Below are 24,268 nucleotides of genomic sequence, written 5' to 3' on the forward strand. Positions count from 1 at the left end.
GTGGCATACTGGTACAAAAATCTGTATATGCTCATATATAAATAGAAATTTTGGAGAATTGACTCAAAAACCCTGGGCCAACTTACCCACGGATCAGTGAAAGTACTGCACTTTAACTCTTAACATAAAAGGGACCATCCCCTTCTCTGATTAGAGTAGCGAAAAAGCGAGAGCTTAGTCCGTCCTGAGAGCCCCTAAAAGAAGCACCAGTTCTCTCTCCACTGTTGTGCCAGTTCTGAGCTTTTGGAATGCCTGGGTGGGAAAATGGCAGCAGTGGCAGCTCTTTGGCGCTGCCCCTCAAAGGAGCACCAAAACAAATTGGGCTTTGAAGGATTTCAATAAAACACATATGTAAGCCTTTAAAGTCAGGCAAAGTTGAAGGCTATAATCACTGCTAATGTACTTGCCATCTTATCTGCTTTGGCTTTTAATCGTTTTTGCCACATGTGTCTTTTCTTATCCGCACCTGAGCCTGGTTACCCCCCCCCCAAATACATCACACAGTCATGATTTATTATAGTTTCCTCCTCATCCACCCAGCCTTTAGGGTGAGCACACTTATGCCTGCCATGATTTTGTAAGTTCTTTGGCATAGCTTCCCCTTTACATCCTTTGTTACATGCCCTTAAATTTTACCCTCAACTTATCCATGGGTCATATCAAAATCTGTATGTTTGGCCCCAAAACCTGCCATCAACTTACGGTCATGTATATATGGTAGGCATATCCTTTTAATTCAAGGCATTTTTGTAAAAAGCATTAACAGGGTGAGCTTATCTAACAGCATGGATATAAAAGGGTTAAGTAGCAGCAAGCTTGTCAAATCAAGTTAAAGGACCCTGAAGCACACTGTCTGCATTAAGAAAAAGCTTTCATTTATTAGATGAATACATCAGAGAGGCAAAACTAATAAGCAGCGCTTAACATATACTTGTCACAGTACATGGCAGCCAGCAATTTAGGAGTGGGTATCTTCTCTGTTAATCATAGCTTTAGTCATGGAATACAGTGGCTTCTGTTAACTATGCAAATGGACTGGTCGTCATTTTCAGAATGCTTATGTAAGAACCAGAGAAAAAATGTATAGGGAGGAGGTAGGACAGCTGGCAAAATTTCATCATTCCTCTGACCTATCAATAGTTTAGGCCAAGTGTGCGTATTGTGTTTCTCTGCATTTAGTAGCAATCTCTGTACGTTCCATTTGTCTGGAATCAGCAGTGCACTGGTCTGTACTCAGTGGTATCACTGTTAGCAAGCGGCTCCTGCTTATAAAAGGCACTTCTGCCCAATTTGGGGGAAATCCCCTCCCACCATACCACCCACCCATTCAGACATCATTCAACCTCCTCTTGAGCATTTTCTGAGAACTCTTAGACAACACCACATGCCACCCAATTTTCATGTAAAAATCCAGCTTATTTGTAAATACAGTGGTACCCTGGGATACGAAAGCACCACATTACGAAATTTCCGGGATACGAAAAAATTCTATAGGAAAAAACTGTTCCGGGTTACGTTTTTTTTTTCGGCTTACGAAAAAAAAATTTGGCGCTTTTTCACACGGAATCGCGGCTTCCAGCGCTAGCGCCTATGGCTTTTTCGGCTAGCGAAAGATTTCGGGTTACGAAGGGCGCCGCGGAACGGATTATTTTCGTAACCCGGGGTACCACTGTACTCTTCTATCAACCTAACAAACTCAAGGAGGCCAAAAACCATTTGTTTTCAGCATACACTGCTATGTAAAAAGTCCAAATAATCGTATAGCTCAAGCTGTGGTCAAATTGTGTTTTCTGGAAAATCAGTATCTCTTATTTCTAGTCAGTACACAGTACTGTATCTTAAATATAACCAAAAAAGCTCCACGTGCAATCTTCAGGGCAGACTATGTAAGCAAGCTTCCACATCTCACCCAATGTAAGGGACACTCCCATGAGCATATTCTATTTGCATGCAGAGCTGTCTTTATTTTGGGGCTTTCCCATTCCGCTCCAAAAGACACAAAATGCCTAAACAAACTGCTGAATCTAAGCATTACTGGTATGTTCTATGCAAATGTAGATGTAACTCTGCCTACTGTCTCACTGCCTGAACAATCAACAGCAAGCTATAAATCACACACTTCTCTCTTTATATTAAGGCATGACACAGACCTAGACCCATGTAACAGCTGAGTTTTCACATATATGAAACAATATTCTTGAAGCCAGAGTCTGCTTCTGTTTGCACCAGTCTTATTCAGGAACAATGACAAGCTATGCTATATTTGCATACCAATGCTTGGTCCTCAATCGATCAGGACATGTATTGTAGCAAGAGGTTTGAGGACAGTTTAATTTTGGTTTCACATAAAACATACTCTGCACAAACAATTCATAGGGCTTTAGATATAGCTGCTGGATTTTCAGAAAAAGTGTCCTCTAGAATTTGTCCTTGTTGGTTACAGGAATGCCCTGTATCCCAGCTCTAGGAAAATGTGCAAATGAGATGCATCTTGATTTATCCTGTTGAAGAATAAAGAGAGAAGAGTTAATTTCAATACAAAAAATGCAATGTCATCCTTTAACTTTCAGAAGTAGAGTACCACTTGGTGTAGAAATTTAGCATTGAGAATCTCATTAAGCAAACATTCTTTATCTTAATACCTGCAAAGATAAGCTTGAAAGACTCTGAAAAATGTTTGACAAGAAAATTAGGGCTCAAAAATATTTTTAATTTGAGCTTAAGTACAGCAAAGGTTGAGTGTCTCACAGAGCTGCTTATCCCCAACCTTGTCAACAGATTTAGGCATGACAAATAAGTAGTTTTGCTGATTTAATACAAATTGCAAAACTCAGTTTTTGAAGAATTCTGCTTTTAGCAGAGCATACAGATCCTCAAATATAAAAGCCTTTATTAGCACTGTTCTGAATTTGGCTATTTTTATAGCCTACTACATCTCAGGGTCTCATGATATGTAAAGAGGAGTATACTACAGAGACAAAGTGGACTGGTTTCAGATTAAATTGGTTGAACTTAGGCCCTAAACAGACTGGCACTTTGTGCTGGCCTGGGCCCAAATGTAGGGCAAGATAGGGCTGAGGGGTGACACGTGCCCAACCCTACCTTCGTGCCCATCCATACGGGACATGCCATGATGACGCATGGGTGTCAGAGCACCCAAACAGCCCTGGCTGGAAGGGGTGTTATCAGGGCGCATGAGCATGCCTATGGCGCCCCTTCAAACAGGCTACCTAGAGTGGCTTCTTTTTAGGAAGCGAGTTGGTGCCACAGCATGCGACTGCTGCGGCACCGACCAGGGGCAAAGACGGGCGGCTGTATAGCCCCTTAGTTCCCATTGATATTAATGCAGTAAGTTACTTCATGATCAAAAGCAACTGTATACTAGGGAACAACCATGATGAAGAACTGCTGTCAGCATGTTCTTGGTTGTACCTGCACAGCAGTTTTACACTGCTTTATTTGTCATGGCTCAAAGCTATGGAATTCTGGGATTTTAGTTTTGTGAGACATTAGCCTTCACTGTCAGAGAGCTCTGGTGCCACAACAAACTTCAGTTCCCAGAATTCCAGAACACTGGCCCATGGCAGTTAAAGTGGGGTCAAACTGGATTAGTTCTGCAGTGCGCCTGCAGCCCTAGTCCCTTCCTAGAGGCATCTCAGTGGCCAGTAGGTAGGCTTCTGGTCTGGTGTAGCAGCTGTACTCTTTTTTTTTTCTTTTCCTTTTTTGTTAAGATATTTACATTAGACATTAGCTTCCAAACTACATAAGCCCTGAGCATGATACGCTTGCTCCATTTTGAAAATGGAGGCTCTTTACTCACTGCAGCAACAACTTATCAAGCAAGCAATTGTGAGAAGAATCAAACAGTCCAGCATTTTATTTTCTCTAAGTAGTTATGTTTGCCAGAGCACTTACCTAAACTTTGGTAATTATGCCATTGTCACTGGCAACCATTTTTTCTGCTTGGTGATGAATTCAAAAATAATTCAATGTATCTATGTTCTGGAAAACAAGAGAAGAGCTTTATCAGATGAACACATTGAAATTTAGCAGTATCAGGTGCAGCAAGATAGTATTATCTACAACCCATGTGACATTACTGTCACTGACCAAGTTCTTGATCTCAGGTTATCTGGAAGCTACATTCATAACAGATGAAACTGTACAAAATGGTCTCTCCCAGATTTTTGTTGCAATTATAAGATCCAGCAACACCATGGGGTGGGCAGGGGTTGCTGTTCCTATTCCAGTGTGAATTGTCATGATGTAAAGAGACCTAATGTGTCATTGTCAGGGTGTGCAATTGAATATGTATGGTACTAGATGCTAATATAAATATAATGATTAGCACTGAGGCGGCACACTCCATAGGTTTTCATTTAATACTTCAAAACAGTGTATATTAGATTTTGTGTACAGTGGGGCTCTTGGTATCTTCCAGGCCCCCATGTGAATACCAAAATCTCTAGATGTTCAAGTCCATTAAATACAATAGGATAGTAAAATGGTGTCCCTTTTGTAAAATGGCAAAATTAAGTTTTGCTTTTGGGAATTTATATATTTTAAAAATATTTTCAAGCCTTGGACGGTATAATCCATAGATATGCAGGGCTTACTATATATGTAACTGACAGGGAGTATATTGACAGTTTTAATTTTATAAACAAAACAGGCTCAAGGACAATTGCACAGGAATGTTTGGTGTTCTAACATTACAGCCCCTCACTGATCTATTCATCAGGAGAACAGCATGAGATTAAGACAATCAGAAAAGCAAGCCTAATGTCTAAAGTAGACTTTCCTTAGGCCCTACTCACTTTCCCTGTGCCTCAGGTTTAACACTGCTGTGCCTTTGCATTGTCCTCCCAACCTTCAGCATTCTGAGGGGAAAAGAAAAGTCCTACTTACGCACGTTAGACCTGTTTTTAGCCATGGCTGCAACTGCATCTTCATGTGTCTCAAAGTGCACGTCTGCTTCTCCTGTTGCTTTCCCACTTGAATTATATTCCATAGTGATCCTCACTGGTTTCAGGGGTGCAAAAAACTATAAAATATAAATGGAGAGGAAAACAGATTTTATGCATCACTAAATAATTATCAGCAAAAGCTGAAGCCATACCAGTCAACAGTTATAATAATTAATAAGGTTTTCAGAAATCTCAACTGCTGCACAGGACACAATGTGCCAATTACACAATGTTAAATGTACTTCAAAAACCGAATCTTGTGTATTTTGATAGGAATATGGATACATATTGAACAAGACCTAGCTGGATTCTTAAATAAAGAAAAGAAAGGCCACACTTGAAGTCATTTGTCACATGAAACATTGGACTGAGGTTAAAGAAACAAAATCTCCATTCCCTATTTTGCACATGGGGGGTCTTAAAATCTTGGCACTTAGGTACATGCCAAGTATTAAGAAGAAAGTTCAGGAGTACTCAAAGAGTTACAGGCCAAGTCTAGAAGACAATCCATGGAGCTGCTTTATGGGATGAACATAAGTATTCCTTTTTCCAGTCCTCAATAAGTCTTTAAAGTTTAGATAATTCAGAATAAATGGTGGACTCAGAAGAGAGAAAAGCAAAAGTAGGTTTTAGCAAAATGGTTACAGAAGGACTTCTCTTTTTATAGATTTCAGTAAACCCAAGGCTAAACCCTCCACCAGGAATGCTGAAGAAAGTCTTTTCTACCCCCCTTCCCCCCCCAAAAAATTCAGGATAATTAAAATCTTACCCCTACGTACATTTATAATATCTTGTGCTGTTGCTTGAAAAGGAAGACCCCTCAGATGAACAAAGTGAAGTGAGGAGAAATTCCCAGATTCCAACATATCCCGAGGCTTTTCAAATGCTTGCTTAAAAGCTTCTGCAGAATGAAGGGCAGAATTATTTGCAAACTGTATTTGTCCGCCTGTTTCTGATACACAGAAGACTGAGAGCCAAGGCACTTACCGTTCTCTTTATCACTTTCATAAGTGGTAACAGGTCTTAAGGCCTCACTCAAATCACCTTCATCAAAAACAGATTCAGAATCTTGTTTTGTATTGGGATAACCCATCATCTTCTTACCCCGGAAAAAACCATTGTGTGTTCGAATTTCACTTCTTTGGCTTGGGAATATTTCTATGTAGCTAGTGTTTTAAAAAACAAACAAACTAGAATTAGTGTTATCACTGCAGCACTTTAAACACACCAAGGCTCAAATCAGACACCAAACACTGAAGAGCTGATGAAGTTTGGCTTTATGGGCCATGATTAGCAAGCAGCTAGAAAACCGGAATTTTTAAAAAAATATGTTTTGAACTGCTGGGAGTTTAGCACAATGTTTCAACCCAGAAGCATTGCATGAATATGGTTCTGCTTAGTCCAGTCCCTGCTCCCTCTACCACACTGCTACTTTTTGAGGAATGCAGTTTCGAGAGTAGCTTGTTCAAATCCCCAGTGTCTTTCACCACAATGCTAAAATGAATCGAGGTCAAACCTCAGTCAAACATTGACATGAAACTACGCACATCCTCCAATCTGGAGTCAATAGCAAACATTTTCAAAAAGGGAGGAGAGAGTGTGCAAGCCAAAACTTCTTACATTCCAGACTATTTTTGGCATGACATGTTAAGTGATCCAGAGTATCTTCTCTCTCTTAGTAAAATTTATCTTAAAATAGTTTCAGGTATACTGATAAGGCAAATCAATACTGTGCACATTTAACAAAATAAAAACTGAAGTGGAGGTCAGAACTTGTTCAAATCCACCAGTTTATCTGAACTAAAATCTGAAGTCAGATTTCTTATCATAAGAACACAACACTAGCAGAGGTTGTGAATCCACACAGACAGTAACACTAGGGTGCCTTCTGGTCCTAAGGAAGGCAGTGTCATGGCCAGGAAGCATGTCACATAGGCCATATTGGTGTTGGTGGGGAGGTCCCAGGACAGTGACCAGTTGCAATTGTGAAGCCCAGTAACAGGAGATGCCACTTTCCTAAATCTGTTAAGATTTGTCATAGACATCTCCTTTTATCACCATGGTAGAAAAATGCAAAAGCTTGCTGCATGAGTGCCCAAGTAAATATGAATGCCAAAGTGCCTTCATTCTCATCCTCACCAGCAACTGAAGGACACAGGCACAGTGCTATTGCTACTAAAAGAAATATGTCCCCATATAGCCCCATCACAAAGGGCAGCTCCATTGCTACATGGTCTTATGGTAGCAAAAAAAGTGGTTCATTTTACTTGTCTTGAAATTCCCATCATCCAGCTTTGGTAAATGACTGTTTTATGAAGGAGGAAGGAAAGCTTCCCTCCCTATTTTCCTCACCTGATCCATAATTTTCTATCATGTCTTCCTTTACAGTCCAACCCCCGTATCCATAGGGGAAATGTTCCCAGGACCCAGACTTACCATGGAAAGCGAGAATTGCGGATGCTGATGAACACTATTTCTGTATGTAGAGAGATCTTGTAGCACCTTTGAGACTAACTAAGGAAAGAAGTTGGCAGCATGAACTTCCATAGATTTAAGCCTACTTCCCCAAATGCATCTGAGGAAGTAGAATGAAGTTTATGAAAGCTCATGCTGCTTCTTTCTTTCTTCTTTTCAATTAAAGGTGCTACAAGATTCTACAGTATATCTTTGAATCCTACCACTATGGAAAGCACTGTATTTCTACTGTACCTTGACCATAAAGCTGTGCTGGAGGACCTCCAGTTGCCTAGAGAGGTGGTTTATCTAGGCATCTGGAAGGCCTCCAGCATGACTCTATCATTGACATATGGCAAAATTTGACCACAGAGTCACACTGGAGGACACTTTGTAAGCTGCCCTGAGAGTCTTTGTGACTGATCAGCAGGGTATAAATAATCTCTAAATAAATAAATAAAATTTCCTCACAGAGGAGCTGCTCCAGCTCATTGATTATTTTAGTTGCCTCCCCCTCCCACCACACACAATCTGCTTGTTGCCTTCTTTCAGGCACAGCAACACTATATTCCAATTGTGGTCACACCACATATTTGTATAACACAGGGGTGGGCAACTGTGGGAGGCCAAGGGCTGCATCAGCCTCTCTTCTCTGCCCTACCCCAAAGATCCTGGAGGGCTGCATCCACACACACTACACAAAAAGTAAAAATGTTGTCTCAAAATATAGTCATCCTCTACAGGGTGCAGGAATCATTTCCCCCACATTCCAGACTCTGAATTTTTTTTACAAATAGCAGAAAGTGACTCAAAGTCACTTCTTATTCACCTGTTGTTTTCAAAAAGGCCTCTCTTAAGCATAACCTGGCCTCGGGTGGCAACCCCCCCCCCCCGCCCCTAGAGAGCATTTGCAGCAAAAACATAATCATCATCATATGCATTTTGACCTCTGCGAGTAAAACTTTTCACTCTTGTTATACTTATGGAGCCATACATTAGGTCAATATTTTCACTGAGCTAGCCTCCACACATTCCTTTCCTTTGTTTGTCAATCACTATCATTTTAATCCGCTTTCAAAGTCAAAGGTTATCTTATGTGTAAATAATACATCTATCAATCCTCTAGGTGATCCATCTTCTAACATCCACATACCGATTCCCAATCTCCTCCTTATGCTTCAACAAAGCTTGATTAGCCATCTCAGGTGTAGCAAACTGCACAAATGCTTCTCCTGTTTTCCTTCTCCCCCTCTGGTCCATGACAAATGTTATGTCAACTATCACCAAGCCTACAAAAACAAACAAACAAGACAAAAAAGGAGGAGGAAGAAAGGCATTTTAGTATGAGGATCTTGGCAGTGACATAATAATACTGCAATAATAATAATAATAATAATAATAATAATAATAATAATAATTTTTATTTATATTTCTCACCTCTCCCTGCAGATCGAGGAGAGATTACATCAATAAAATAATACAATACAGTATAAAAATTATAGTCAATAAAATGTTAACATTAGTACAATAAAATAGCTAGACCATCGTCTAATCATCCAATGATCATACAATCATAGTCCAAAGTGAGCATTTCATTTTAATAATCTCCTATATAAGATCGGGTGGGTAAGCCCACTGGAAGAGATCCGTCTTAAGTGCCTTCTTAAAGGCATCTAAGGTGGTAATAAGATGGATCTCCTCCGGTAGGCTATTCCATGATTTAGGGGCCATAGCAGTGAACGCTCTATGTAGTATCTTCAGCTTTGTGTGTGACAAAAACCAAAATAAAACCCATACATATGCTGGAATTTAATAACGTACCAAATTTGCCTTAAATAGAGCACTCCTATCCCTTCACTGCATATTCCTGGAGGGTGTGTTAAGTACTCATCAGTGCTGTCAATGTACCACTTGATCCGCTGATACTGCGGAAACAGCAGACTCATTCTCAGGTACACAACTAGTTGCATAATACCTGTACTGATATTCTGCAGAAGGGTGGTATAGCTCAACCACCACTTAACTATGTGAGTGTGGATTTACATTACAGAAGCAAAATGCAGGATCTTTTAAAAATCCTGAATGTGACAAAATGGCACCATTATAGCACTCCCAGAGAGCTCCTACAAATTGGTGTCCTCCAGACATGATAGACTACAATTTCCACGAGCTAGAAATCAACTTGATTTTTGGAAGCATTCTGTTCACTCTTGAGAATGAACAAAAACATCTGTACTTTGCTCAACACGCGAATTAAGTGTGATCTGATTATTTCTCCATTCTTCATCAGAAACAGCTATACTTCGTTTTTTGTTTTCAGGCCATACAGATGTTTCTGTATTGTCTTCTCTAACTTTTCCTGCACCCATTGAAGAAATCAAGTTGGAGCTTCAACTTTCAAACCCCTGACAGAGAAACATTCCACGTTACTTACTCAATACATTTGTTGTCCTAATTCTGTCCCAGTTTTGCCCAACCTAACATTTGTCTTTTTCTTTTTTTTACAAAGTGACACACTACATTGACATTTTCATTGTGCTAAAGTGTATATGCACACAGACACACTCTCTCCTTCACTCTTTGCTCACAATCACTGCCTGACAGAATTGCTAATACATACAGTGCTCACCTGAGAAGAAGTCAGAAATATCCACTTCAGTGCAACTATAGGGAAGGCCTCTCAATCGTACCACTCCATCATTGGTCACTGATGTTGAACTGGACTGCAGACTCTTCATGATGGCATCAACATCCTCATTATGTATTTCAAAAACTGCAAAGAAATCCCACATGAGAGAATATTTAATCACTTTAAACTTTAGCAAAAGAACCCAGCTCCACAACAGTTTGGAACACCTTAGTCCTAACATTGCCATCTGCCCTTTCTTCTTTCCTTTGCTTCCTGCTCCATTTTAATTCCTTGCTAGTCTTTCTCTCTTTCCATTAAAATGTTCATTCAGCCTTTCCTTCTGCTTACTCTTCACCACTCAATCCCCTTATTTTCCTAGGTAACAGTACCTTTTCTCTTTCTTTCTCTTTCCGGCTGCATCCGCATTGCAAAAATAATGCTGTTTGACATCACTTTGGCTGCCAAGGCTCATGTTACGGAATTCTAGGAACTGTCGTTTTATGAGGCATTTGGTTTTCTCTGTCACAGCTCTGGTGCCACAACAAACTACAAATCACAGGATTCCATAGCAGTGAACCATGGCTGTTAAAATGGTGTCAAAATGCATCATTTCTGCAATGCAGATGCAACTTCTGTTTCTGAACTATTTAAGGAGTTTAAGGTCCTGAATGGATAGTATTATACACAGCTGTCTTAAGATCCTAGATAAAAATGACAAAGGCTGGATGGTCATCTTTTGGCGTGCTTTGATTGTGAGTTCCTGCATGGCAGGGGGTTGGACTTGATGGCCCTTGTGGTCTCTTCCAACTCTATGATTCTAGTCCTGATTGCAGCTTTGTCTCTAGAGAAGGTTAGCAAAGTCTGCTTTCTGACCTGGTATTGCAAGAAACAGGCAAATTATAATTAAATAAAATGGATTAATCTGTTATAAAAACAAGATAGCCTGGCAGTGCACAGTACAAGGATCCTCAGTATCCATGGCAAGTTTCAGATGATTATGTTTCATGGCAGATAGACACATTTTGTTTTATTGGGTAATAATAAATATATTTCAGAGGATGAAACTGGCCAAACCACCTCTGAGTATTTCTTGCCTAATTAAAGCCCTATGAAACTCATGTGGTCACCAAAATTTGACAGACAACTTGAGAGGGTGCGCACACACACGCACACAATCACAGAAAGGCCTCCTTAAGGGCAGGCTAAATACAATAATACCTTCAACATAGCGCTGCCCCAAATATCTCCGGTGTTTCTCTAAAGCAGTCTGTACATCCTGCTCTGACTCCAGTTCAACCAAAGCATCTCCTCTGCGTTTGCCATCTCTGTTTAAGAGGAAATGTATGCCGTTCACACCATTTCGAATTTTGCTGCCTAGAAAATTATCAGACATAGAGATGAAGAAACATTAGATATATGTAATCCTCTCACTGTAATAGGCTGATTCACCTACAACATCCCAGCAAAAGACAAGCCATAGCAGGTCAAGGCTTCCCTGACCCAAGATTCTGGTTGTTGTACACTGAATTGTTCCTTATCCCAAATTAGCCTGACATTCCAACTGCTTGTGCAGATGTTGAAGTTATTAGAAGATATTCCCCTGCGTGCCTAACATATTTGAGACCTGGCCCAAAATGATTTAGAACAAGATTTTTACTGCTACTGTATGTAATTCTTGTGCAGTACAAATTATGCACTGACCTTTCTTTTAATGTCTATTGAAAGCCTATTTTTTCCAACACATCTTCCAGCAAGGTAGTGTTGGTTTTCCTCTTGTTTTTTATTCTACTGCACTTGTTAAGGCTTTGAAACAATAAATCAGTACATATTTCTCTATGTGTTTATTCTGCATTATTTGTATATTACTTTTCTTGGTAAGTGACTGATGAATTATCATTAAACAAGCCAACTTTCTATGTAAAAGTGGAAATTACCATAAAGTACACGCGTAAATCAAAATACAAAACAATTGTTCGTGTATTTTTGTGAAATACAGTGAAAACACACAGAGGATCTTGGTATAGTCAATTCAAAACTACAAATCCCAAGATTCTGTAGGATGGAGCCACAGCAGTAAAGGTGGTGCCAAACTGCATTATGTCTACAGTGTAGATGCACCCAAAGTCTGAATGTTTTTAGTTGACTGGCCAGTGTCTCCAAGACTGTATTAAAACCTTCAAAGATTCAGCAAATCCATCCAGCTGCAGAACTGAGAGTTCAGCATGACAAGGTATGCCAAGTTATTTATAAATCTGATATGCTTAGTTAAATATACAACAATGATTAATTGTTTTAGGGAATAATACTCTATAGGGAATTATGAGCTACTCTAAAGTGCCATTTTATAGGCTGCAAATAAAATGGACAGATCTATAGAATTGACAATCAATATTTCTGAGGATCTTTACCTATAGAAGCACATAATCCAGGCATATTAAACCAGGGAAAAGCCCTTTGCTTGTTGAATTGCAACTCCCATGGTCTTTCATTATTGGGTTCATGGTTACTAGGTAAGGCTCATTGGATTTGCAATACAACAACATCTGGAATATGTCAAACTGCTGAACTCTGCCTTAAATGCAAGGTTTCGGGCTGCATTTCTTAAACTGCAGTTGCTGACAGACCCCAGTCAGCCTTAAGACTGCAATGAGTATAGATGGGAAATTAAATCCTTTTGCCCCACCAAAGCCCAATGAAAACCACCCATCTGAAGAGGCTATTTGCATCAAGACTGATGTTTTCCATTGCTCGCCCTCCCTGCCTGGTGCAATCCTGATCTTGATTATGTCTACAGTGTAGATGCACCCAAAGTCTGAATGTCTTTAGTTGACTGGCCAATGTCTCCAAGACACCATGATTGGTGCCCAGCAGCTGCAGTTAAAAAGTCACCCAGTACATTAAGCTTCATTCCCATCATGTATAGTTTGCTCCTGAGGCATCCCACTGTCTGGGCCAGTCAGGAATAAAGTTACTGCCGTACCTGCAAAGAAGTTAAGGACATCTTCCTCGGTGCAGGAATAAGGCAGACCTTGGGCGCGAATAAGATACACGTCTTCCTCTTCGCCCGACTTAGCCGAAGGTGGCTCATATTCTGAGAGGGGAGGATATTCATCTTGGAATGGAGTACTGCGCTCCTTCAAAGAGAAAAGTGTTTGTTTCAGTGTTGTGACTATATGTAAACCCATAAGCACAGCACAGTCTTTATGGATAACAGGAACAGTTGGATATATTTATTTAGGACATGGGCAGATATTCATGCAGCTAGCTGATTACTGAAGGACCTCACATACATCCACTGTGGGAACAGAGTGATTCAACAATATACCTGATCTCTATATAAAACACTGAGGGACATGGCTGTAACATCGCCAGTATCTTCAGCAGGATGGGAAATTCTCCAAACCAAAGTGAACAGTTATGATAGTATCTGTCTCAGTTACACACATTAACAACAATTAGCAGAGCGCATGAATAGTCAACACATAGCTAGTCTGTTCTGATAGTCTTAGCATTATGCATAAAATGCCTTCAATCTGACCTAAATGGAAGGAATTTAATTTTTAATTGTCTTTTTAGACACAAATCAAGCAAAGCTGTATTTTAAATGGAAGGCAGAATTTAAGAAACAGGAGCAGCTTCCTTGAGAGCCTCACATAAAGTGAAACCAAGCAGAGAAAGCAAAAGAAGGCATGAATCTAATTTCCCTGGGACTTCATCCTGTGCCCATTGAGGCAAAGAGGGTCTTTGTATGTCACAGGAAAGTGCAAAAATACCACCTGGAATATGAAAAGCAACAGGTTCAGCCGGTTTTCCCCGCCATGATGCTCTTCTTCTCCAACTGCAGTCCTCAGGCAAAAGCGAGGAGGAAGGAGGAGGCACCGTGGAGCTGAGTTCAAGTGACTTTATTTAGCTTTGTTTCATTTGTATCTTGCCTTTTTCCCAGCATGGAGGAAGCCAATGCTACTAAGACAAGGGTCCAAAACACACCGCAGAAATAATCCAGTTTGAGACCGCTTTAACCGCCCTGGCTCTCAGTGCTAGGGAATCCTGGGAAATGTAGGGCTAAATGTCTCACAGAACTAGAGTTCCCAGAACCCCGCAGTATTGAGCCGGGGCAGTTAACGCAGCGTCAAACCGGATTATTTACGTACCTAGGTATTGTATTTCTTGGATAAATATTAAATGTGAATTGGTGCCACTGTCTCAAAAATGCGGAAGCTGCTCCTTCCTGTGGAATCATGGGATTTGTAGTCCCACGAAGCTCTTCATCCTCTCTGTATACTGATGCCTCGAAGAACTACAAACCCCCCGGCTTGAAACAGCTGGCAAAGCGCCTAGGCTGCATCCACATTGGAGAAATAACCGGTTTGGTAGCGCTTTAAGTCTTTGTCTGGCTGTGTGCTATGGAATTCTGGGAGTTGGAGTTTGTCGTGGGGCCCTGGGCCCACGACAAACTCCAACTCCCAGAATTCCATAGCACACAGCCAGACAAAGACTTAAAGCGCTACCAAACCGGGTTATTTCTCCGGTGCGAGTGTAAAAGAAGGGAAGCCTAGGTCCCCAACCCCCGGCGATGTACCTGCTATAGTACCTCCCCGCGAGGGCCCCCCTCCAGGAGCCCAAGCCAGGCCCCGGCCCAGCGCAGGAGGCCAGGCCACGGCTCTGCGTGGCTGCTGCCCCGAGCAAGAGCAGGAGCCGGCGGCGGTGGCGCCCGGAGAGTCCCGGCGGGGGGCGGGGGCGGGGCGAGGCGGCTGAAGGTCGGAGGGGAGGCAAGCAGGCCGCGCCGGTCTGGCGGCAGCTGTTGCAGCTACAGCCGCCGCCGCGAGCAGCGCGCCCAAGACCACGCGCGTCCCGCCATAGGCGGAGGGGGAGGAGGAGGAACCGGGAGGAGGCCCCGCCGACGTCGTCGCCGTCGCCGTCGCCCTCTTCGTCCCCTCCGGCGCGGCGAGGAGTGGAGGCCTAGTGGCGCCGCTGCTGCTGAGGACGAGCCACGGAGGGAGGGAGGAGGAGGGGAGCCGCCTGAGCGGCGGAGGGGAGGGGACATGCCCGGCGGAGGGCCGCCTCCTCCTCACGCAAGCCCAGGCCTTGAGGGAAATGGGGCCTAGCCCGGCCCAACGCCGCCCGAGTCGCGCGCATCGTGAAGGGAAGGGGCTGGGCTTGGCTTTCCCCCTCGCGAGCCTTTCGCCATTTGTTCTGGTTTCCGACTTATGGCGACCTAAGGCCAACCTCTCAGAGGTGTTTTTGCCATTGCCGTCCTCTGAGGCTGAGAGAGTGTGACTTATTGCCCAGGGCCACCCAGAGGTTGACGTGGCTGAGCTGGGAATCGAACCCAGGCCTTCCAGGCAAAACGTAGGAGATGCTATAAACATGTGCGATGTTGCACAATACAAGCTGAATGTAAATTTTCATCATAGTTATGCTCTAAATGGAGGACAATTTAACCATCCCTCCTGGACAGAAGGCAGTAATGTCAGCATGTCCTGGAAAAGGAGGACATCTGGTTACCCAGCCCAGAGCCATAGTCCCACACCCAGAGCACTGCAGCCCTTGAAAACACTGATCCACAAATATCAAAGCCCCATGAATGTGGGGGGGAAAACACTATTCTTTTTACCCAAAAGAACACCCTCTCTAGGAATCTCCAGCTCTCCATTGCAGTGACTCTGTGACCATATCTGCCAGATCTTGATCACAGAATCATTTTGGGACCTAGAAATGCCTGGGAATTGTCTTCTCTAGGAACTTGTAGGTTCTCCAATACGGGAGATTGAATGTTGTGGGTTGAAATTCAGGAGCACGTGCAGGATTTTTGTTCTGTAGTGGTTTGAGCATTGGACTATTATTCTGGGACCAGGGTTCGGTTCCTACTTCAGCCATGAAACCCACTGGGTGACCCTCAGCAGGTCACATGCTCTCAGCCTCAAGGGAAGCAATGGCAGAACCTCCCTGAAGAAACTTGCCAAGAAATCCCATTATATGGTTGTCACAGTCGTTGGAAACAAAAACAAGAAGGGAGAGAGGATAGGTGTGATTGCAAAAAGTATCTTTGTTCTAGCCCATCTTTCAGATCCCATATGCTCTATTTAGCAGGATTTGCAGTGCTTGAAAGATCCTTGCTTCTCCAGGGAATGCTGTGGGAACAAAACAACAGCCTCCATTTGCCTCCAGCCTCTGTTTTGTACACAGTAATGTACATATGTGTGCACTGCTCTTCTTTCAAAGAGTTGTTTTACAGGTGACTCCCAGTTTAAAGGCCCCGGTCTTCAGCAATAAAATTACCACCAAGTGCCTTCAGACTGTTCCTGTACTTTCATTAGCACTGAGTTACAATATAGCCAGCAATGTAATTGTAAACATGTTCAGACTGGATGTTATTTTATACAAACATGGAGGAAGAATGTAGGGAAAGTACAGTAAGAAAGTGTGTGTGTGTGTGTGTGAGGGGGGGGGGTGATAGCATTTCAGGATTATAGCATATGGAACTGAGAAAGTAGAAGTCCTACAGCTTTCTAGATGTTAGACTGCAAACTTCAGCATTCCTCACCTTCGGCTATGCTGGCTAGGGCTGATGGGCCTTGCAGTCCAAGAAAATGTGTGAGTTAACTTTTACCCCACTTCCTCAGCAAGATTCTCAAATAAGCCTTAAACTTGAATCCATACAGATGAACTGTAGCTGCATCATATGGAAACAGCATAATGCCAACAGTCCTCTATTATTACAGAAGTCTCTGAAGTTCCCAGTAAATAAGAATCCAGAACACCTGCCAAGTCAGAGTTGATGCCTCAGTTGCTGCTGTGGAGACTGTATGAAGTACTGCCTCTGTTTTTGCTAGTGCTGTGCCTGAAGGCTGTTGCCTTGTCAACAGAAACGTCTGAAGTTAAGAGCCTGGTTGGAAGTTTTGCCTGGCCAGCACTTTTACCTAAATGATTTTCTGGGCAATTGTTTCCAGTTATGAGTGGGAAAGTGTGGTTGTAAAAACTGAGAATGGGAGGATTTACAATATAAGCCAAAGGGCTTCTTCTTGACCCCTGTGAATGAGAGCATACATTTCCATACCCTGTTGTTCATTTGTTCTTAACTGCCCTGGAGCTGACCCCAACCCATGGGGACTCTGTGCATAAGACATCTCCAAGACCCCCGTCCTCCACTGATCTGCTCAGGCCCTGCAGATTGAACCCTGTGACTTCCCTGATTGAGTCTAGCCATCTGGCTTGCTGTCTTCCTCTCTTTCTATAGTCTGCCCTCCTTATCCACGGATTTTTTATCCACGGATTCAAGCATCCACGGCTTGGCAATATTTAAAAAAGTATAAATTTCAACTAGCAAACCTTTATTTTGCCATTTTATATAAGGGACACCATTTTATATGCCATTGTATTCAATGGGACTTGAGCATCCACAGATTTTGTTATCCACGGGAGGTCCTGAAAACAAACCCCAGCAGATAATAAGGGCCCACTGTACTACCTTCTACCTTTCCTAACATTATCTTTGCCAGTGAGTTGTTCCTTCTCATGATGTGGCCAAAGTGTGACAGTCTCAGTTTTCAGCATCTTGGCTTCCAGGCATGATCTGTTCTAGGACTCCTTTATTTGTCTTTTGGGCCACTGTATCCTCAGCACTCTTCTCCAGCACCACATCTCAAATGAGTTACTTTTCTTTCTATCAGCTTTCTTCACTGTGCGGCTTTCTCCTACTCTATGTTAATGGTTTTTATTCTTAGGAAATATAGTATATAAGAAGCTTAAAGGACTTTTTAGTGTAACGTTAAGATTATCTCTTTGTGGGTCATTATTTCAAAACACTTGCGACAATCTCAGGTTTAGATATCTTGTCAAAGTATAAATCTTCAACAGAAGAAGATCCACTGTTGAAGAGAGAGAATTCAACCCAGTAATAGAATAGTTCATTGATACAGCTTTTACAGTGATTCCATATGTGCCTTTCTTTTAATGTTTCTTCATATCAGAGTAGCTTTCTTAAGCTATGTACTAAATCTGTAGTTACACATTTTAACAACATGCTGTAGTGTTTGCCTAATCTAGTCTTCCCTGGTTCATAAAATTTGACAACGATTAACATTCAATACAAATAGTTTTGTAGGTTTTCAACATCATAGTCCTTACAAAGCCCTTACGCCGTTTAGTATAGTGGATAAACTCAAATGTCAGATCTGATTTAGCATGTCTTAACAGTTTGCAGTTATGTAACATTGCAGTAGATTACCAGTCTTCTGTACTCTGTGTCTATAGTAAGCATCTCAAGTGACCCACAAGCCCTTTTTAGCATAACAATATAATAGCAAGAGGGAAAGCATATAATTTAAGTTAGACAGTTACCTCATATGAATGTTTCTGGGTCAGTTTGCTGCAGTATCAAATTTAATTTACTTCTGAAATGCAAAATATTTAAATAGATTAATCAAATGGAAGTTAAGTAATTGAAACAGAAATGCACCCATATTTTTACAGTTCTTTTAAAAAGATACTTCCCTGTGGCTTGTCTGTGTGTACACTATACATATTTTTTCCTCTAATTTTGCATTCCAGTCTTTAGCACACTTATTTGGAGGTCAATCTCACTGATGTCATTGGAAGAGAATATGTGCTTAGGTTTGCACTAAAGAATCATACCCAATTCACCACATCAACTTTTTCTCAGGCTCTGGAACTCTCTTCCAAGGCCTTTTCTGGACTGTCCTTCTACCATCAGGCAAAGATATTTCTATTTAGACAGGTCTTTGGGTTGTTGTTGGAGGGGTTTATAAAAAGTCTGGTGATGCTATTTTTTGTAATGTGTGTATTTTTAACCATGTTTTCCTTCTGTGTTATATTTTATGTATTTGCTTTATTTGAATTGCTGTGTTGATTACTGCTTTAAAAAAAAAAAGAAATAGGGAATAGCAATGTAATAAATAAAAATTATATGTTCCATAAGCTGATCATGTGGCTTGGCAGATCGGAATCTTTCAGCATGTCAAAAGTTTTCTTTACACACTATTTGTATGTATATAAATGCTATAGGACATTGATTATTATTTGGTACAGAAGAGCAATATACAATTAACCATTTACATATAAAGGTAAACTGTAGTCTTTCTACCAACTTCTATTTTGGGTTCCTTTGAAAAGATTATGATGATAATGACATTCAGAATTTTTGTTCATTCCATTTTTCCTTTAGATGGGTGTTGTTCCTGGTTTGTCCTTTACTTCTGGACTAGTGAATTTGGCTTTGCATTCATTGGAAAAGCCCTTGATACACTGAAAGCCTTCAGGTAAAAACAAAGTTGCAAGGACTGGGCAGGTTGTACAGTACTCAGCCCAGGTGAAGGAATGACTGTTAGGACATCAGGGCATGCCTCCTATATTCCTTATATCACAGTGAAGGAAGGCTCTGCCTACTACTTCAGTGCTGCCAGGGTGGACTGCCCCATAGCTGAGGCAGGTTGCAACCCTATAACTGTCTTTGGATTACTTCTTCCTTACATATTGGTCATGACATATCAAGCCCTAAACAGTTTGAGAAAGGCTACCTTCTCCCATCTGTGCCTCACTGGGTGTTGAGATCTTTCAAAGACACCCTTCCCCTTCTCATGCTCAAATATGATGTGTGTTTGACAACTCAAGAAGTAACCTCACGTAGCAATTCAGTGGGAGGCCTATCTATTCCCCTTTTAAATATCCCATTAGCATAGAAAACTAGTACAGATATATAAACAAGCATTTGATCTAGGGAATGGATTTGTTTCCTCTTCTGATTTAATCTCTATTTTTATTCTGTTTTAACTAGCTACCATTCTAATCTACTCATCTGATTTTTAGATGGTTTTATGTGTTTTTAATTTGCAGCTATTGTTGATGGATATCACCACTGACATTTGTGATGGAAATGTGGGGTACGAATTTAAAAAATAAATGATTAAGAACAATAAACATACATGAACCAAGAACAATTTCAAAAAGACCAAATGTGGGAATGATCCTACATGCCAGCTGCTGCTTTGTTGATCTTCTGCAAGTGTCATGTGTCACTCAATATCCATAGCACAAACAATTTAGAACCATGGTGGGAAGCAAATACTGTCCTATACTATTTATGTACACTCATCCCTCCACATTTGTGGCTTTAGACTTTTGATTATTTACTGATTTGATTAATATGCTCTCTCCCTAGGAATGTCTAGATCCTCCAGAGAAATTCTGCTACAAGTTGGCCATAAAGTTAAACTGGTGGACTTAAAGATTCCTAGAGAAAATACATCTCTAGGCCTTTGTAGGCCCTGCAACATGATTCTGTGGTCAAAATTGACAGATATTGACCACAGAGTTCTGCTGGAGGACTGAGAAATTCTTAGAAAGGTGTTCTCTCAGGTTAAAAAAAGTACTGTTTATTTATTTGCATTTTTTTCACTTTCATGGGGGTCCAGTGCCCCTAACCCTAGCGAATGTGGAGAAAGAAGTGTAGATATTATATGAACACAGCCCCCATAAAACAACACAAGTAGAACTATGTTAACAATGGTAGGATTTAAATCTGGGTTAATATGGGTAAGTTTGAGCTATGGAATACATCACTGGTTGTGCAAGAGGGGTGACAAGTGAATTGCACAATTTTCTCACAATTTCATAACTGTTATATACCTGAAACCCTGCTCCCATCATATATAATCTCAAAGAAAGAAAGAGGAAAGACATCTGAAGAGCAAATAGATGAAGCTTATGCTAATATGTTTCAGTTCTCAATGCTGATAAAGGTGGCATTGGACCAGGAAGAAAGTACAGTTGCCCCTTTGTAGCCGCAGACTTGCCATTCGCGGTTTTGATTATTCGTGAATGGGGAACCCATGGGCAAACTACTGTACTCCCTCCTTCTTCCTTACCTTACTGAGGCAAGGCCTCAGCCAGCATGGCTTTCTTCCAGCTGGTTGGGCCTTGCTCCAGTCGGCACTGCCTTCCTTCGGCCTGTGTGGCTGTTTTCCCAGCTGGTGCAGCCTTTTTCCTGGATGGCAAAGGAAGCATCTTGTGTTGCAAATGGGCATACTTCAATGTTAAATTTCCTAGACTTTGAGAATCTGCCAGCAGCCACGTGGCCAGAAAAAGCAGGTGCCAGCCTGCAAGAGATATCCCTCCATACCATCTGAACTAAGAACAAAACCAGCAAAATGCAGGCCTAGGACTAACATCTTCAATTTTTCCCCGTCCTGTATGGTTTTTAACACCTTGCCTGATGAAGAAGCCAGTGGAGCTTTGAAAGCTTGCAACATGTATATTGTACCTTTTGGTTGTCCCAATAATGGTATCACTCTGGTGGATTTTTGATGTTATAAGAATGTATTTATTTCATTTGTATGCTGCCTTTCTCCTAGAAGGGACATAAGGCAGTTCTCAAATAAAAACATTTAAAAAACAACAACATTTAAAATGGTCAAAATCATTTAAAAAAAACAATATAAAATTACATTAAAATATACAGAAGTTAAAAGACATAACTAAAGCACAGAATAAGTAAAGAGATAGTAGAGGAATATCTTGTTAATCTAATAATAATAATCTAAATGAATTTAAGGCACGTTACAGATCGCCCAAAACGGGTGGTCTCGCGCCACTGCCAGTTGCTGCGTCCGGGAACCGCAGCAGCCAAACCGCGCAGTTCCCGGGCGCAGCAACAAAGAAGCGCCAAAATGGCGCTTCTTCCTGTGCCCCGGAAGAGGTGCCACAAGGCGTGAGGTGGAGTCTCCTTCCTTGGAGGTCTTTAAGCAGAGACTGGATGGCCATCTGTTCGGGATGCTTTGATTGAGATTTCCTGCATGGCAGAATGGGGTTCGACTGGATGGCCCTTGCAGTCCCTTCCAACTCTACAATTCTATGATTCTATGTCCCATTAACTAAACATAAACAGTTTTTAAAAACCCTGGAAAATGTATTAAAACTCGCACAGCTTAGAAAAGTATTTTTTAAAACATTAATGTGTTTTCATGATAAATGAAATTCTTGAGTAATAAGTAATTAATTGATATTAATTGAAATTTCCCTTTTTTATAATATGGTTTATTTGCAAAATAGTTTAATCATCCATTATACCTTTAGTTGGAAAGTGAGCTTCTAAAAAAAATCTATCCGTGGCCTGAAGACATTTAGCCTATTTTAATGTTGGCCCATAACTACTGCCAAGTTGTGTAGGTCTGTTCTAATCCTTACCAAGGAAGCAAACAATGTGGCCGGGAAGCTGAATACAAACCAAGAAAAGAGAAGAGCTTTGCTGCGGTGAAGCAACTCCTTCGTGACTGAGGTCATAGCTTGCCACACCTCTTTCCCCAACTTTGATCGCATGCTGAAGTCAAGATTACACAAACGAAATGGGCAGACAAGCTAAGGACAGCTCTTTTCTACATTATCTTGCCTCCCCACCTCCATGGGAACTGAACATTTAAAACAAAGAAATTCTCAGAAACAAAGTGAAAAGTGATGATAAATAGTACAGTGTGTGTCTTTGAAGAGTTTATTCTTGACGTTTCACCAGCATCTGTGGCTGGGATCTTCAGAGAATGCTGGCATGGAAGTAAATGGTGTGTGTGTGTGTGTGTACATACTTTGTGACCCTGGGCAGGGAGGAGTGATTTCCATGTCACACAGTGTTCCAGACAAAACGGATCCAGACTTACGGTAGGGGCCCCCAAACCAGGTATTGGGCTGCAACCTCCAGTTCTAGATGGGGTCACACTCTCCTCAAAGGACTGTCTTCGCAGTCTGGGCGTGCTTCTTGACCCGTCGCTTCAGATGAGGAATTAGGTGAATGCGATGGTCAAGAGCGCCTGCTATCAGCTCCGGCTGATACGCCAGCTGCGCCCTTTCCTGGAACACGGTGACCTCAAAATGGTAGTACATGCACTGGTAACCTCAAAGCTTGATTTTTGCAATTCGCTCTACATGGGGCTACCCTTGTGCCTAGTTGGTACAGAATATGGCAGCCAGGTTGGTCACAGGAACAGCAAGGAGTGACCATAGAACACCAATATTGAAGTCACTCCACTGGCTGCCTATCAGTTTCAGGGCACAGTACAAGGTGTTGGTTATCACCTTTAAAGCCCTACATGGCTTGGGCCCAACCTATTTAAGGGGTTGCCTGCTTCCATACAATCTGCCCCATACCCTCAGGTCCTCTGGGAGGAATTTACTGCAGCCCTTAAAGACCAGGCTGACGGCAACCTCCCAGAGGACATTTTCTGCTCCCAATTTATGGAAAGGCCTGCCGGACGAGATCCGTCAAATCACCAATCTAGAGAGCTTTACAAAAGCCATTAAGACGGATCTCTTCCGGCAGGCCTTTCCGGAATAAAATATTCAGCCATGGATAAGACTTCCAATCTATGATGATTATGAGTTGGATCATTTGGATTTTAATATGCAGTTTTTAATCTTACACTGTTTAAACTTGCTTTAAGGGGGGCATTATGTACATACGCATGTATTTTAACTTGTTGTATGACGCTTTGATTGCCTGGCAAAAAGTGGGATAGAAATAAAAGATGTATTTATTATATTATTTATTTCCAGGACATACAAAATACAAAAACAAAAGACCTTAAAAGATGATCCAAAACCCACTGCAGAAGTAATCCAGTTTGAGACTGCTTCAACTGCCCTGGCTCAACGCTAGGGAATTCTGGGAACTGTAGTTTTGCTAAACATTTAGCCTAAACTACAATTCCCAGGATTCCCTCGCTCCGAGCCAAAATATCCTCCATTTTGAGCATGGCAAAGAAGCAGGAATTTACATTCCTAGGACTGCTTTTAGCTTTTGTTTGGGCACGTCCTCCATTTTCATTCAATGTCCTCCATGTTGAGCTATAGACTAAGCATAAATTTACATTAACATTAGTGTCCTCCTTTGGCTGGAATGTCCTACATTTTGAGGCACGCTTTCAGGGAAACGACCTGAAAAGTCACACAAATCAACAACCACAAATAATAATAATAATAATAATAATAATAATAATTTCTATTTATTTTTTATCCCGCCTCTCCAATGGGACCGAGGCGGCTCACAACAGAGCAAAATACAACAATACAAAATAATAATACAGTAATAATAATAATAATAATAATAGTATTATTATTCCCTCCAAAGCAACAATATTATAACTTCTTGATCTGGAGGGCAAAAGCTGAGGTAAACGTCGGAGGAAAAGGGCGGCCTGCTCTGAGGAGGCGAGGA

The 24,268-nt window shown here is 41.5% G+C and overlaps 1 protein-coding gene across 1 annotated transcript; it reads right to left on the reverse strand.

Annotated features, from left to right (window-relative positions):
* Nucleotides 1–1,938: 1,938 nt before the first annotated feature.
* Nucleotides 1,939–13,235, reverse strand: GRSF1 (G-rich RNA sequence binding factor 1). Its single transcript, XM_042469717.1, has 9 exons — nucleotides 13,031–13,235; nucleotides 11,269–11,424; nucleotides 10,051–10,194; nucleotides 8,575–8,710; nucleotides 5,955–6,133; nucleotides 5,747–5,868; nucleotides 4,909–5,044; nucleotides 3,916–4,002; nucleotides 1,939–2,501 (listed from the first exon to the last, which is right to left on the reverse strand). Exons 1-8 carry the CDS (start codon nucleotides 13,233–13,235, stop codon nucleotides 3,941–3,943), a joined length of 1,140 nt encoding a protein of 379 aa, XP_042325651.1. The 3' UTR covers nucleotides 1,939–2,501; nucleotides 3,916–3,940.
* Nucleotides 13,236–24,268: the final 11,033 nt, after the last annotated feature.

Source organism: Sceloporus undulatus, chromosome 5 (genome assembly GCF_019175285.1).
Source record: "Sceloporus undulatus isolate JIND9_A2432 ecotype Alabama chromosome 5, SceUnd_v1.1, whole genome shotgun sequence".
In the NCBI taxonomy this organism is placed as follows: Eukaryota; Metazoa; Chordata; class Lepidosauria; order Squamata; family Phrynosomatidae; genus Sceloporus; species Sceloporus undulatus.